Source organism: Chelmon rostratus, chromosome 10, assembly GCF_017976325.1.
Source record: "Chelmon rostratus isolate fCheRos1 chromosome 10, fCheRos1.pri, whole genome shotgun sequence".
Classification (NCBI taxonomy): Eukaryota; Metazoa; Chordata; class Actinopteri; order Chaetodontiformes; family Chaetodontidae; genus Chelmon; species Chelmon rostratus.
The window spans coordinates 25,987,619-26,002,921 of NC_055667.1; the positions used below are offsets into that span (position 1 = coordinate 25,987,619).

The 15,303-nt window shown below is 43.8% G+C and overlaps 1 protein-coding gene across 4 annotated transcripts in view; it reads right to left on the reverse strand.

The window, feature by feature from the left end:
- Nucleotides 1-4,889: 4,889 nt before the first annotated feature.
- Nucleotides 4,890-15,303, reverse strand: part of gripap1 (GRIP1 associated protein 1) — a 44,374-nt gene continuing 33,960 nt past the window's right edge. For all 4 annotated transcript variants that reach the window (XM_041945989.1, XM_041945990.1, XM_041945988.1 and 1 more), the window contains 2 exons: nucleotides 9,721-9,893; nucleotides 4,890-8,475 (listed from right to left, as the gene is read on the reverse strand). In XM_041945989.1, the coding sequence (XP_041801923.1) occupies nucleotides 8,395-8,475; nucleotides 9,721-9,893 (254 nt within the window). In that variant the 3' untranslated portion in view covers nucleotides 4,890-8,394. The remainder of the gene's footprint in view (nucleotides 8,476-9,720; nucleotides 9,894-15,303) is intronic.

Consider the following 15,303-nt stretch of genomic DNA (forward strand, 5'->3'; position numbering starts at 1 on the left):
GAGGGCTGGGCTGAGCACACAACCCTGTGGCGTGCCCGTGCTGAGCGTGAAGGCTTCACGCTGTGACGACTGCAACCACCTGGGCTGCAGGTAACAGCAGGTTCAAACTAGTCTGCTTGTGAACGTCTTGTCTTCTCCTATGATGTGTTTACTGTCCTCTCAGGTGATGTGTTTACTGTCTTCTCAGGTGATGTGTTTACTGTCTTCTCAGGTGACGTGTTTACTGTCCTATCAGGTGATGTGTTTACTGTCTTCTCAGGTGATGTGTTTACTGTCCTCTCAGGTGATGTGTTCACTGTCCTCTTCCATGATCCATTCAGCGTGTTGTTTGGTGATACGTTCACTGTCCTCTCTGGAGAAGAATATTAGACAGTAAAAAGTGTTTTCTTTCAGCAGACATGTTGTCAGACATGTTGGTTTCTGATGCAAAAACAAACTGATGGACTGTGTCATCACACACACACACACACACACCCACACACACACAGTCTATATTTAGCGGACTGCTGCAGGAGAAAACTCGTGAATTTTTTAAACTCTGTAACCCGACTTCTAGCTCCACTCTCTCCATCGCTCTCTCTGCCAGACATGTGGGGATCGCCGTGGCAACCCCCTGGTTTCCCGGGGCGATTAGACAGCCCTATTACATCATCATCCTTCAGCACTTGTGAGGACCTTCACTGACCCCCTCCCTAACCCTAAATGTCCCACTGATGTGTGTCTTTTGTCTCTTCACTTCGGTATCTTGTCTCATCTGAACCGACAAATCATTGATCGGATTAATCGTCACGTGACGCCTGATGGTTTCTGCTACGCTCCCATCACTCAGCTGTACTTTATGTTCACTGCTAATTAGCTAATGTTAGCATGCTAACACAATAATGTGTTTAATGTAAAGATTATAACTGCTAAACATTAGTATGCTGCATATTGTAGTACACAATGCTCCAACCCGTAATGAAGTACACACTGAGTACTGTAGTACACACTGAGTACACACTGCGTGCTGTAGTACACGCTGCGTACTGCGTTTGTCAGCAGTATGTAGTAAGGGGTTTTAAATACAGGCCTGTCTTGTTATCTCCTCTTCTGGTTGGAACAGGTGAACCATCAGGCTGCTGTTTGTAAGAAACTCTTCCTCTCCTCCTCCTCCTCCTCATCTTTCACCTCCTGCAGCTTCATTTCTCTCTGTCACTCAAAGCTGCTCCTCCCGCCTGCTACAGTTTCACCTCCTCTCCTCATCTCAGTTTAACTCTCTCTTCCCTCTCTTTTCCTCCTCGTCTCATCACCTCTTCTTCTCCCTCCTTGAATCTCTTCTTTCACTTCACCTCCTGGCCTTTACCCCGCCGCCACCCTTTCCTGTGCCTCCCCTCTCATCCCTCCTGTCTCATTTCATTTCTCCTCTCGTCACTCCTCACCCCTTCTCTCCTTTCCTATCATCTCTTCTTTCCTCTCTCCTCCTTTTGACCCCTCCTCTCATTTCTCTGTCCTTTCACTCTTTCCTCCTCTCTCCTTTAATTTGTCCTTTTCACCTCCTCGTGTGTCTTCATCGGACTGATTTATTCTGAAACACACAACCAGCCAAATGTTTTACTAAACCTCCATCAGTCAGAAAGACCAACCGACTGTTCAAGACAATTCAATATCGTGGTTAATCGTATCAAAGGCTGCACTGAGGTCTCAGAGGACAAGAGGTGATTCTGTGGTGGACAGGAGACTGGCAGATTTAAGGTGACTGAGACAGGTGTCAGATGGTCTGTGATTGCTACGATGTGTATTCCTGTTTAGTTGCAGCTGAGAGCACGATGCAGGTTGGTGCTGAGCAGTCTGCAACCAGCGATGTTTGGATGTATCCCATCAAACCTAAAGCGGTCTTTACAGTTCCAAAACACAGTTCCACGATTGAGACATTCTGATTGAGGGCCAGGAGTCTGCTGAAAGGTCTGATGCCTTTTCTTAAGGTTGGAATGGGGCCTGATATGAATACATGTTGTGACTGACAGGAGATCAGCTCCTCCAGCAGCAGGCTGAAGTCCATTATCTGGACCTCTGAGCCAGTTTTCCTTCACAGAATGTCAAAAGATCCAACATCAATGATAATTTTCTGGCCACTTGGATGTGTAGAGAGGATGACTGGTAGCAGCTCTGTTAGCAGGATCCACCCAAAGCATGATGGGTCCGTGTTTAACAGCTGGACAGATGTCCGGAGGACTCTCATTCATCCAGGTCTTGGTGCTCCTCAGGGCTTTAAAAGGCAGCTACACTTGCTTCAGCTTCTAGAAGACTCCTCTCATGCAGGAGGCTCCTTCAGTTCTAACTGAGTGGTGGGGAGTCCCAGGTCTTGATCCTCTTGCAGGATCGTTCACACCTTGGGAGTCGTTGAGGTCACATGTGAGACTTTTTACCTGGAGGGGCACATGATGAACAGTGAAACAGATTCCCATCCTACAGGAATCCCAAATGAATGTGCACCTCTACTGCAAACCAGGGTTTACTGTCGTAAAGTTTCAGTCAGTGCACACACACACACACACACACACACACACACACACACACACACACACAGATAACTGTTGTGTGAATATCGGGTGAACTAAATGACCAGAGACAACAAACACAACATGAAACTCCACTGAAATCTGAAGGCTACTGCTACTGAGAACACATTTTCATCTCTTGAGCACCAAACGCGTCATCATGCACACCTGCACCTCGTTCACACTAGTGATGCATCATGGGTATCTGATGATTGAGCTTTAAAAACAAAACAAACAAGGCGAAGCTGCTAAAAAGTGGCGCACAAAAACACTCAAGTTATAAAGTGAAGCTAGTGATGAGCCAGATAAAAAAAAATAGACAGACAGGCAGCAGACAGACAGGTGGCCGACAGACAGACAGACAGACAGACAGACGGCTGTCGGAACACTCAGCCTCCCTCTGAGGTTTCCTTTTAATTAAAAGCACATTTAAAAGAACTCATCACTTCCTCCCCTTCAATTAACCCTCGGCCCGGCCAATCAGACGCTATCTCGTTAAGGCGGACCGCGTCAGCGTCGAGCGGTCACCTCTCTAATCTGTCTCTCTCTGTGGGACAGGAAGTGCCGGACAGCTAATTAGCACGGAGCGAGGCGTCGCTCCCCGCCGAGAGGCAAGAACTCGACCTCCATCACCAAACTTCAGTGAGAGCAGGAAGAGTTTCATCCCCCAATAACAGAGAGGATTGTGGGAAGGATGGCGGGGTCTGCCGCTTGTCAGCAAGATTCACAGAGCTGATGTTTTGTCACCTGCAGGGATTAAAAGAGAACAAACCAACCAAAACTTTATTCAACTTCACTAAGAAGCTTCATTCTAAGAGATTAACGTCTTCCTTCCCTCCCTCCTCTTCAAGCTTGTAGTCCAGGAATTAGACCAAGCCCTCCAGACTAATTTTTGTCTTTTTAAACTGTCTGTAATTGACAAGCAAATTAATGTAATTAATGCAAATGTTGCCAAAGAAAGATGAATGAACCAATTACATCTGTCGCAGTCCATGTAGCCCAGGTCTTCTGCTTTTCTTTGAGCCAATAAAAAACCGTTTGGAATGAAACAACCAAACTTCATTCAACAAGATTATTTGAGTTCGCTGGAAAGTTTGAACTTCATTTAAGGTGTTCGCTCAATGTGTCTTTTCCTCCCTCCATCCCTCCTCTTCAAACTTGTGGTCCAGGATGTAGACCGAGCCCAACAGAAAGGTGATGACAAAAACAAACTGAGGAGATAAAAGTTTTCATTTAAATTGTTTTTTTAAATTGAAGAGACTTTTCTCCTCCATGCTTCCTCTCCTCCTCCTCCTCCTCTTCCTCCTGGATCATTAATAAATGTGATGCTTATTTTAGTTTTGTGAGTAGAAATTGTTTAAAAAAAAAAGGTAAAATAATAATCTTTAGAAAGTATAAAATCAGACACTCTGATGAAAACAATTTAAATGTAAAGTTCAGCTGAGAAGTATTTTGAGATATAAGTAAAATATTTTTCTTCATTTATTTTACTGACACCAGTTATTAGTCTGTGCTTTTATGGTGAAATGCTGAATTAATTTACAGGAATTACAATTTCCTGCTCTTTCTGAATGTCAGTACTTAAGCGACACTTTAAATGTGTTTCCACTGCCGTATTTTTGCTCAACCACGTGACCCTCAGTGGTCTCCGTACAGCACAGCAGAAACTCTCAAACTGATCTGGAAACAGTTTGGTTGTGACATCAAAGATGCACTGAACCGTGTTTCAACCTGATGCTACAAACACTCACCAAACTCAATGGTAATATTTGACAGTTTTTAGATGTACAGAAAGTGTTCAGAACCCTTTTCACATGTTGTTATGCTGCAGCTAAAAGAGTTTAAATTCACTTTCCCTCCATTTAGACGGAACACCTGATAACGACAAGAGAGACCTGAAATAACGATCCTGACAGAAGCACTGAGACGCTTTGCTGTGAGACTGAGGACGGACTTCCATCACAGCCACTCGTCTCAGACTGGAGCGACACCGTCCTCTGAGCTCTGAAGGCAGATCTTCAGTTTCTCTGATTTGCATCAGCTGTGAAACCTTCTAGACTAAACCACATCCAATCAGTTGAAGTGACCACAGGTGGACTCCAATCAGGTGCAGAAACACCTCAGAGACGATCGAGAGACACCTGAGCTGAGTTTCAAGTACCACAGCAAAAAGATCTGAAACTTCTGTCAACATGATGCTGCAGAGTTTTCTCTTCAAACATTTAACAAAAACCGAAGGGATCTGAATACTTCCTGAACACGTACCTTGTTTTCCAAGGTTCACTGTTCAGGTAGATTTTGTTCAGGTAAATGTGTGAGTGAGCAGAGGAAACCACAGACACGTCATCGGCTCCAGACGATATTTTATCATATTTTTTCGTTACAATAATTAGCGTCATGATCATCATCAGTCTCATAAATAGATCTGTTGATTCTTCATACAGTTAGAAGTCATATCACAGCGTGTATATACAGATTTAAACATTACAAACCAAAGCAACAGGCCGAGCGGCTGCCCAGCACATAGACTGATCCCGCTCAGTCTGTCCTGTGCCGACTCTTCACCAGTGAGCGAGGAAACGCTTCAGTGTGTTTTCAGTGAAGCTCGACCGCCTCCTGGACTCCTTTATTATTATTAATATTTTTTTTTAGATTCCTTTTCTGATGTTGAAATATTTTAAATGAGATTTATCTTGTTCAATCTGATGTCTCCAGTTAATATTTCTGATATTTTGTGCATCGTTACAATCAGTAAAGTTGGTTTTAAAGGATTTTAGGTTGAACAGGAGCTACATGAGACTCTTCTTCCCTCTTTAGCCCATGAACAAATGAAGCTGCACTGAAAACAAGTCGAGTTTTTCTCACACATTTACAGATTTTAAAGTCTTAACATCAGACTGAAGCGTTGACTTTCCTGCAGTGTAGAAACAAAAATAAAGCAGAAATATACAGGCAGTTACAACATAAAACACAGTCTGCTATAGGCAATGTCCAGGATATAGTCTGAGGCAGACATTCAATCCAGGATGTAGTCAGAGTCTAAGAGAAGAAACAAAGGCAGAGGAGACAGGAAATGCTTGACTTTCATTTCCTGTAACATGTTTAACTTAATTTTTACAAAATCACAGAACAGAAGCAGATTTACAGTCAAAACAATGAGATCTGTTGTTTGAAGCAGGAAGTAGACCCGGCCCAACAGAGTCGCTGAACAGCCGCTGTCAGTTTCACTTTGTTTGGTGTCATCAGTAAGAACGCAAATAAATCACAAAAAATTCATAGTGTAAGACAAATTACAGTTCATCTCATCCAAGATATAGACACGGCCCAGGTAAAAAGCTAAATTAGCGTAAACCCAAGAAAGCAAAGAGCCACAGACAGATCTCAGATCAGATTTACAGACTTTTTCGAGAAGAGGAAAAAATTAAAAGCAGTGGCTCAATAATTCTCTCAAAACTTAAATCGAACTTTAATTTTAGATTACTGAGAGATTTTATGAGGTTTTCATGCAGTTTCTTTTGATTTTTAAATTTCAAAGTAAAGTGATAAATTAATAACAATTTCATTAGAATAAAACCTCCAGAAACAAGCCCTAATTACACTCGAGGACTATGAATCCAGCAAATAGTTGCGGCCATCAAGTGTTTTACATCCCAGAGCGTGTGGAAAATAATAAATAAAACATGCAGAATAATTTCACAACTTAGCAAAAAAATCATCTGTTCAGAGACAGAAACATGTAAGATGACCATTTAGTCCAGGAAATAACCAGAGCCCAACACACACAAAAAACCAAAGGAAACATACAAACTGTTAACATGGGGTACAGTATGTTTGTGCTCCATGACATAGCCATGGCCGACTTTTACGACTGAGTTCGATCACCGGTAGAGTTTCAGTTCCGTTCACAAGCCAAACACCAAGCTGACAGAAAATAAAGAGAATATTTAGTTAATCTGAGTGATTTCAGACGTCTTTCAGTGACTGAAGCTTCACGCGGATCACTCGTCACGTTTGTGTTGTCATGGAGACTGAAGCTCTGCTGGAGGCTGTTAGCAACAGTTCATCTTCATCAGTCTTCATTTAAGAGTTCTTCTTCATTCTGTCACTGTGTTGTGGCTGTAGCTGTTAGCATGCTAACTTTGTGGGAAAGACTTTATTCTGTCTGCAAAGCTCTGATTGGCTGACTGACAACACACCTGTGCAGAGATGTGTGCGGTGCTTCAGACGCCTGGAAGCAGGTGAATGTAGCTCCACAGCTGACCGCCACGCTAACTGGAAACCTCCCCCGCCCGATCATTTCTGTGACTTCCTGAAACTGATGTGACATCACACCCACCTCACTCAGTGATTGGTCGACTGTGTGGAGGTGAGAAAGGACAGTCAACAATATTTATGTCTTCCAGGAGAGAATGTGTGATCAATGGCTCCACCTCTTGTCTCTTTCCCTCCTTTGACCACACGTCACATGACCTGCCGAGTTCAACCCGAGCAGAGCGTCTGTCCACGCTGCAGGACGTGAAGCTTTGCCAACAATCACGTCTCCTGTTCAGACTGACTGATGAGGACGGAGGACGAAACTTGACGTCTCAAATTCACGGGAAGAAAATATGAAGCTGCAACAGCTGGACGAACATGAAGACTCTGAAATGTCTGCACGTGATCCTTGTCGAAGAAAACACGTCAGTCAGCGTGAAGAGGAGACGGGATCACATGGACAGAGAGACGTGATCACATGGACACAGAGACGTGATCACATGGACTGTCTACAGTTTGGCCTTCAACTTTTCATTCATGCTGCGTCTGTTTTCAGTCGGCGGTGGATACAAACTGGACTAGATGTTTGTTGACCAGGAAGCCTGTCTGTTGGATATGTCTATCACCTGGTGTTAATAATGTTGTGTATGTATTAACCTTATCTGTCAGAAGAGCTTCTGGACAGAAGATCCACCTCCTACGTCTGTCTTTACTGGAGCTTTCAGCTCCATCTCATGGCCTTTGTCAATAGCTGATCTTTGCTCAGTTGCCATGGAGCTGCTTTAGTGGTCACAAGTATTAAACCACATCCTTGACAACTGAGCATCCGCTGATGAAGGCCTAGAGATGTGGTTGAAAGCACGGGGGAAAAACGCGACCATGTGGTGGAGACTTTTTTGTTTCCAAAGTGAAGAAAGAATCTTAAAGGTCAACTAAAGTCAAACATCTCAGACAATCCAGGTCATACACCGACCCCTAACATTTAGTATTTTGTTGCAGACAGGAAGCTCAGGAAATAGCCAGATCACAGCCGAGTTACTGCACATAGACACCAATCCTGTATCTCAGTTAAGGTACCAGGCACATATATTCCAGGACATAGCCAGCACCCAAGACACAGATGTTAGTCTTTACGATGATTTCAGTAAACAAGCGACAGTCTGAAATCACCTTAAGACAAAGAAAAGAGTGGAAGTACAATTTACAGTCTGTTACAATGTGTGTTTTCCAGGACGTAGTCACAACTCGACAAGAACTGGGTGGTGCAGTCTAATAACAGTACATTCAATAGCAACATAAATGAGCTGAGCTCAACGTTTCCACTTAAGTTCCTTCTTCTTCCTCCTTTCCTCCCTTTATTTGTTTCTGCATCAAGAAACAACAGATGGACAAATTCCAGCATGTAGTCAAAGCCCTGTGAGCAGACCGAGGTGGTGAAATCATAGCAGCTCCAATCAGTAGTCGAGGCCCACAGCAGGTCTTCAGTTGATAAATGCAGGGAGAAATGTCAGTTCCAGGTGTTAGTCTTAGCCCAGCACACACCGTCCGCTGAACAATAGTAGTAAGAATGAAGAGAAAGGATGGATGGATCCAAGCAATAGTCTCATCCCGACCCCGCCACACTGCCACCAGGACTGCTCTCTTTACTGAGTCGGACTAATTCCTGGGACAAAACCTCCAGGTCCTACAGAGAGGGACAGTTTTCAGTTATTGTTTCGAAAATCATGTTAACTGTGAAGTGTGTGTGTGTGTGTGTGTGTGTGCCAGTTAATACATAGTGGAGGGTGCAGTTGTGTTTCGAGGAGTGTGTAGGAGGACAGATCACCCAGAGGGAGGTCTAGGACAAACACACACACACACACACACACACACACACACACACACACACACACACACACACTCACACACACACAGAGCATGTTTTAAAGCTGTGCTGTTCCTGCTCATCGTCATGGGAACAGTTACCACTGCCCACCACTTGGCAACACTTCACACACACATATGTTGGTACTTGTATACTTGTGGGGACCCTCACTTCAACCATCACAACTAAATGTCAAACCCTGACCCTTAAAACCAGGACTGAACTGAACCCTCAAACAGCTCTTTGAAGTTCTGAGGACAGCCGGACAGCCACACACACACACACACACGCACACACACGCACGCACACTACATTACCCAGAAACCCCCTGCAGTGGCGCTCAGTTCCTGCGTGTGTTGTATGTTTGTGTTTACTGCTGAAATCAACAGGAAATCAATGACAGGAATGTTACTTGCATTCTTCCTTGTCTGATTTGTGTTATTAAATGAATGAATGAACTCAGGTGATTGATCTTAACACATCACAGACAGTTCAGCATCACTGCAATGACCTGCAATGACCTGCAATGACCTGCAATGACCTGGGGATTAATAAGTTAAATAAAGTATTTAACATTATCTTTTGTTTGAGTGAGAAAACCTCACAGTGTGACACGAGTAACTTTAACCAATAAAAAGCTTGAAAACGCTACTGGCCACTTAACAACCAATAAAAACAAGCCTGATTCCAAACAGACGGACGCTGCATAAATAAATAAAAACAGAATCAATCACGAGCAAACAAACTGTTTCCTGACAACAGGTTCACAAAGTGTTGACCCTCGCTCCATCCTCGCTGTGAACCACTGAGCCTTTCAATCATGACGCTATCACCTGTTACCAATCAACCTGTTTACCTGAGGAATGATCCAAAATCAATGAAGCTGATGAGCTCAGACAGTAAATATATTGACTTTGTGCTGTTTTCAGGTGAGTTTATGTCAGAAAGGATCAGCAGGTGATCTCATCCTGTTTGATTCATGTTTTCAACAGCGTCACAACTTCTTTGAGATCAGGGTTGAATCCTTGAAGCTGTGTGTGTGTGCGTGTGTGTGTGTGTGCGTACCTTCTGCAGGTGCATGTTCTTGGTTAGCTGCTCCTCCAACATGTTCTGCAGCTTCTTGTTCATCTCTCGCAGATTTTCGTCTCCCGGTTTGACCAGATCTCTGAGGACCGAACCCAGACCTCCTCGGTCTCCCTGAGAGCCTCCATGACCTCCGACTGCACTGCCTGACACGTCTGAGGACACGAGGAGAGGAGAGGAGGGAAGAGGAGTTACTGACCAGATAGAGCAGATCATAAAACAGATCATTCTACTGGAATCAATAAAAAGACTCTTGTGTTTGTGTGATTTCCTCTGAGACAAATCAGTTTCTCACTGACTGAGTATTAAACACTTTCATCAGTCTGCAGTGTTTCTGCAGGTATCAGCTGATTCACTTTAGCACCTTTTTAAAAAGTGCTTTAAAGACACCAAAAAAACATTTAGTCGATACAGATAAAAACGGTGCATATAAAGCTTTAACTGACTATGGTGCCTGAGGAAGGACACAATCTGTTGCACAATGAGCCTGAACTGAAGAGCTGATGGAACAGTTCATGTATAACAAGTTTTCTCCAGATACAAACCTTTGTATCAATTAATCAATAAAATGAATCACTCAATCAATAGTTTGCAGCCACATGGCATCAATCTATCACAGGTAAGTTAACAAGGCTTCAAGTCTGCATGCTAGCAGGCCTGTAAGGCCGTGCTAGCAAAATCAGCATGCTAGCAATGGCAATGCTAACATGCTAATGTTAAGCAGTTATGTTTTCCATGATCATCATAGTTGAATCTGCAAGCATGCTAACACTTGCTAATCAGCAGCGGACACAAAGTCCAGCTGAGGCTCATGGGAATGTCATTAGTTCTGTGTTAGTGTTGGACTGACTGAACAACATCACCATAACCGTTAACACAACACACTACAACACAGCACAGCACAGCACAGCACAACACAACACAACACAACACAACACAACACAACAGAGACACAAGGTACACAAAAACATCCTAAAGCTAAACTATGCAAAATTAAAGAGAAACATAAAAGATAAAACAGCAACAGTCTAAAAAATCTGCAGTCCAGGTTCAGGATGAGGAGTTTAAGAGGCCGAAGGCAACAGAAATAAAGACGGATTCAGAGCTTTTAGTCCAGCTGGACCCCTGAAGAGCCGACAGATGGCAGGAACACAAACTCCCTCAATGCAGATGATCAGGGCAGACCAGAGCAGACCAGAACAGACTCACTGGTGCTAGATGTCTGACGGCCGACCTGTCTCACTCTGAAGCTGCTGAATGTATTTTACTGGACAGGCTGACATGTCTGAACAGCACCACAGAGCAGGAAGACGACACAGATTCAACATAACATGAAGAAGTTTGTCTGTTGAACTCTACTGTCACTAAAGCCCAACTGATTCACTGGTCAGCTGATTGTGGCCAATCAGAGACGCATCGATGTCAATGTGTGCTGCGTCATCCGATCTGTCCCACAATGGAAACAAGAAGGTTTGCCAACAACATCCACCGTGTTGTGAACAGACACTACAAACACTAATAAATCTGCAGTTCAAAACACAGCTCAAAATACTCAGCACTATGCATGATGGGAAATGAGGGGCACGGTTACAGTATCTGAGCACTGTCTGCAGCAGAGTACACATCACAGCAGACAGAGGATTCTGATATTCCCTGAGTAGCGCAGCAGTTGTGAAATGTTGTTCCATTTTTAAAAGGGCAGGAGAGCTGCTGCAGAACCAGCCGGAGTGAGGTTTGGTATGAAATATGGAGGAGAGAAAACATTTGCTGACATACTCAGACTTTATAAACTTAACATGTTCTCTCAGGTCCTCAAAAACGGGTTTCTACCACAAACTCTTAACAAGGGAGTCATAGCACTGATGATGAAAAAGGTCAAGGATCTGGAGGAGGTTGGAGGATATAGACGTACTTCTCTACTTCATTTGGACCAGAAAATACTGGCTAAAGCGTTAGCAAACAGACTTAAAAGCAGTTACAACCAGATCTATCCCTGGTAGGATCTCCTTTTCCACTGTTAGACATTTAATTAATGTAGTGTACCATTGAATGTCCAGCCTGAGTGATGTTGCAGTCATCTCTCTCGATGGTGAAAAGACGCTGGACGAGGTAGAATAGTCTTATTTGTTTGATGTGCTGGACTAAGTTTCATATGATGGAACATTATCGTCCCACTTCAGCCTGTGCAGGGACACGAGACGTCTCTCAACCCTCCTGTTGGCGCTGGCTGCTGAGCCTTGAACACAGTCAACTCTTACATTTATAGCCACACCTGATCAGATATCCTTATACGCAGATGATGTTCTGCTGTTTATCACCAAGCCTGAATTTACTCTTCCTGCTCTCCTGGAGAACATAAATTAGTTTGTTCTGTTAGCAGTATTGAGTTTAAGGACCTATGCTCACCTCTGCTGGCGGGCTTGCTCTCATGGTCTTGTCTCAATTATTGGGCTTCCAATGTCACAACATACTCTCAGTGTGTTAAAGTAGTATTGCAGAGGCTAACCTCGTCCACAGTTCAGTTACTGTACTAAAGAGAGAACAGCAGCAAACGTTCTAAATTCAAGCTAAAAATGCTTCCCTTCATTAATGTGTTGAGTTGTTGGAAGGGGAGAAACAAGACAGGAGAGGACGAGAAAAGGAGACGGGGAAAAAAAGAAAGGATTGATAGAAGATGAGGAGATAGGAGCGAAGGAGAAGATGAGAGTGAGAAGAGTGGAGAGAGGATGAGGAGATAAGACAAGATGGGAGGAGAGAAGGAAACAAGGAAGAGGGTAAAGATGAAGGAGATAGGGAAAGAGAACAAAGGATGAAATGGAACAAGACAAGGGAAGAGAGAGGAAGAGGAGGAGGAGGAGGAAGAGGCTTTGTTGAGTTTTTATGGACCTCAGTTCAGTTTTACTACTACCGCACGCACACACGCGCACACACAGAGTAGCTGTGGTGTGTTCCTATAGGTGACAGTGCTGACTGTGCAGAGTGTGTGTGCTGTAAATATTTAACACCTGAGCACCTGCAACTGTTCACCTGTGTGTAGATTTACGGCCTCACGCAGCTGCAGAACAGCTGCATGTTTCCACTGAGGGAGCCAAACATCAACCACCTGAACTCTGAAGACCTGGCGTTTCTCCTCAGCTTGTTATTTTTATTATTAGGAAACGAGAAGGAAGAGACACTTCAGCTCCAGGTCAAGTTGAACAGGTGACACTTTGCTCGCAGGTGATCAGTCACCATCCTTATTGATCCCTATGTGATCACTGTTCATATCTAATCTGTGTAGGCTCTAAAAAGGTATTTTAAAGACTGAACAGCACTCATCATAAATACATATATATAAATATACTGTTATGTGCAGTATGTATGCAGAGCTCTGATACAGCCACCTCTCTGTAGTCTATCTCACTGTCCCGCCCACAGTTCTATCTGATTGGTTACACGCCGTGGGCAGCAGCCAATCAGCACTGAAGTCTTCTGTGCCAGATGTCATTATCTGAGGCTCACACCTGGTTTCAGAAAAGAAGTGAGTAACTGAGTCTGAACAGGAGCTGCTGAGGTGCCCTGAAGCAAGGCACCAATGGTCCACCAGATCCACACTGTTGCCTAGCAACCCTGCTGCAGGTCATGATCACTGTGACACGCTCAGTCAGCAAAACTTTAAACATTAATGTTTAAACACTGGATGAACATAACTGTTAGTGTGTGTGTGTGTGTTCAAACAGCTGCAGGATCAAATAACCAACACACACACACACACACACACACACACACACACACACACACACACACAATTGCATTTCCATCACTTCTGGGGACATTACATAGACTTACATTCATTTCCAGCAGGCTCTGACCTGAACCAAAGTTTTCACTCTAAATTCAGTGATTGATGTTATGTTGACTTGAGTTTTGTGCCCACAAAGGAAGGCGAGTCCCCACAATGTGACACAGATTTATGTTCCCACAACACACACACACACACACACACACACACACACAAACAAAGTCCAGTGTGCAGCTCTCAGTTTTACTGCCCATTAGATTTACCATTATTACAGTGTAAATGGGAGTGGAATGGAGAGAGGGGGGAGAATTAAACCAGTCAAACATGAAATTGAAAACAGCAGGGGAGAAAAAAAAGAGCGTGAAAACAGGATGAGGGAGGAGAGGAGGGCTGGAGGAAAGGTAACTATTTGCACAGCACATTTCACACAGAGTAATTCACAGAGTTTTACATCACAGCTACAGCTGATAAAACTGTGACAGTTATTATTTCTGACAAAGTCGCTGCTTAAAAATTACAAGCTACTTTGTCTGTAGGTGTGAATGTGAGCGTCAATGGTCGTTGGTCTCAACGTGTCCAGGGTGAAACCTGCCTCCTGCCCAACGTCAGCTGGGATTGACTCAAGACCCCCCAGACCCTCCAAAGGATGAGCCGCTATAGATGATGGATGATGGATTTCTGTCTGCCGTCGCTAATTTGTAGGTAAACCAGTTTTCTATCTGCTGAATCTGTGTGCTTTCCTCCAGTCAGACAGCACTAAGACTGAAGTTTCCTAAAGTCATCATGCAAATCCACATCAGTGAATCCACCGAAGAGTCTCAGGTCTGTGGTTCAGGCACTGACGAGCACCGTCCAGCAGTTTCACTCTGTCTGGAAGTGTGACACATCTCATCAATGACTGGAGTCTACAGGACTGACACAGATGTGGAGATTCGCTGTGATGATTCTGATAACACATCTGGTTGTTTTGCATTACTGAAGCTAATGGGAGCGTGTACAGGTGGAGTAACACCATCTGAAATGTGAGCAGAGTCAGTGACGTGGTCGAGTCACCATGAAAGAATCCAGACGCCAGGAATTTTGATGGAAAAACAACTTTTTCAGTTCTGTTACTTATGGAGCGTTTTGTGTGTGTGTGTGTGTGTGTGTGTGTGTGTGTAATTATTTCAGGGCTGAAGCATCTTGTTGCTGCTGTTAATATAAATTACATCAGACAAATACAAACAGCAGCTGAGGCGAGGACTGAATATGATGCTGCTGATGATCAGGTTCGGTCAACAACGAGAGCAGGCGGCGTCACTCTGTCATGAACAGCTGACAGATTTCAGATGCGTCATGTTAACGTTAGCTTCAGTTAAGTATCAAAGGAACAGAGAGAAATAGTTTGACATGTTGGAGGAGATCAGGGTCTGCTGGAGTCTGAGATGATTCAGTCAACAGTAGCAGTAACAATTAGTCCTGTATGGCTGCGTTTCCATTGCCCCTTGAAATGCGCAAATCCTAAATATCACAATAAAAAAACGGTAATGGAAACACCTAAATTTCGAAAATCCTCTCAAATATCGCAAAAACATTTTTACGCTCTCATGAGGTGGTTTTTCAGACGTGTCTATATTTAGGTGTATCGCAAAAGTGTAATGGAAACACTTTTTTCGCATTTACACGTCTCCAAGGTGAGCGGACTCACCGTTTCGGGCCGGCCGCATGCAGTCAGATATAACGTCTTGTCAGTTTTGTAGTGTTTGTATGTTTTCTGGATCTCAATAAGTAGCAGACAAAAACAC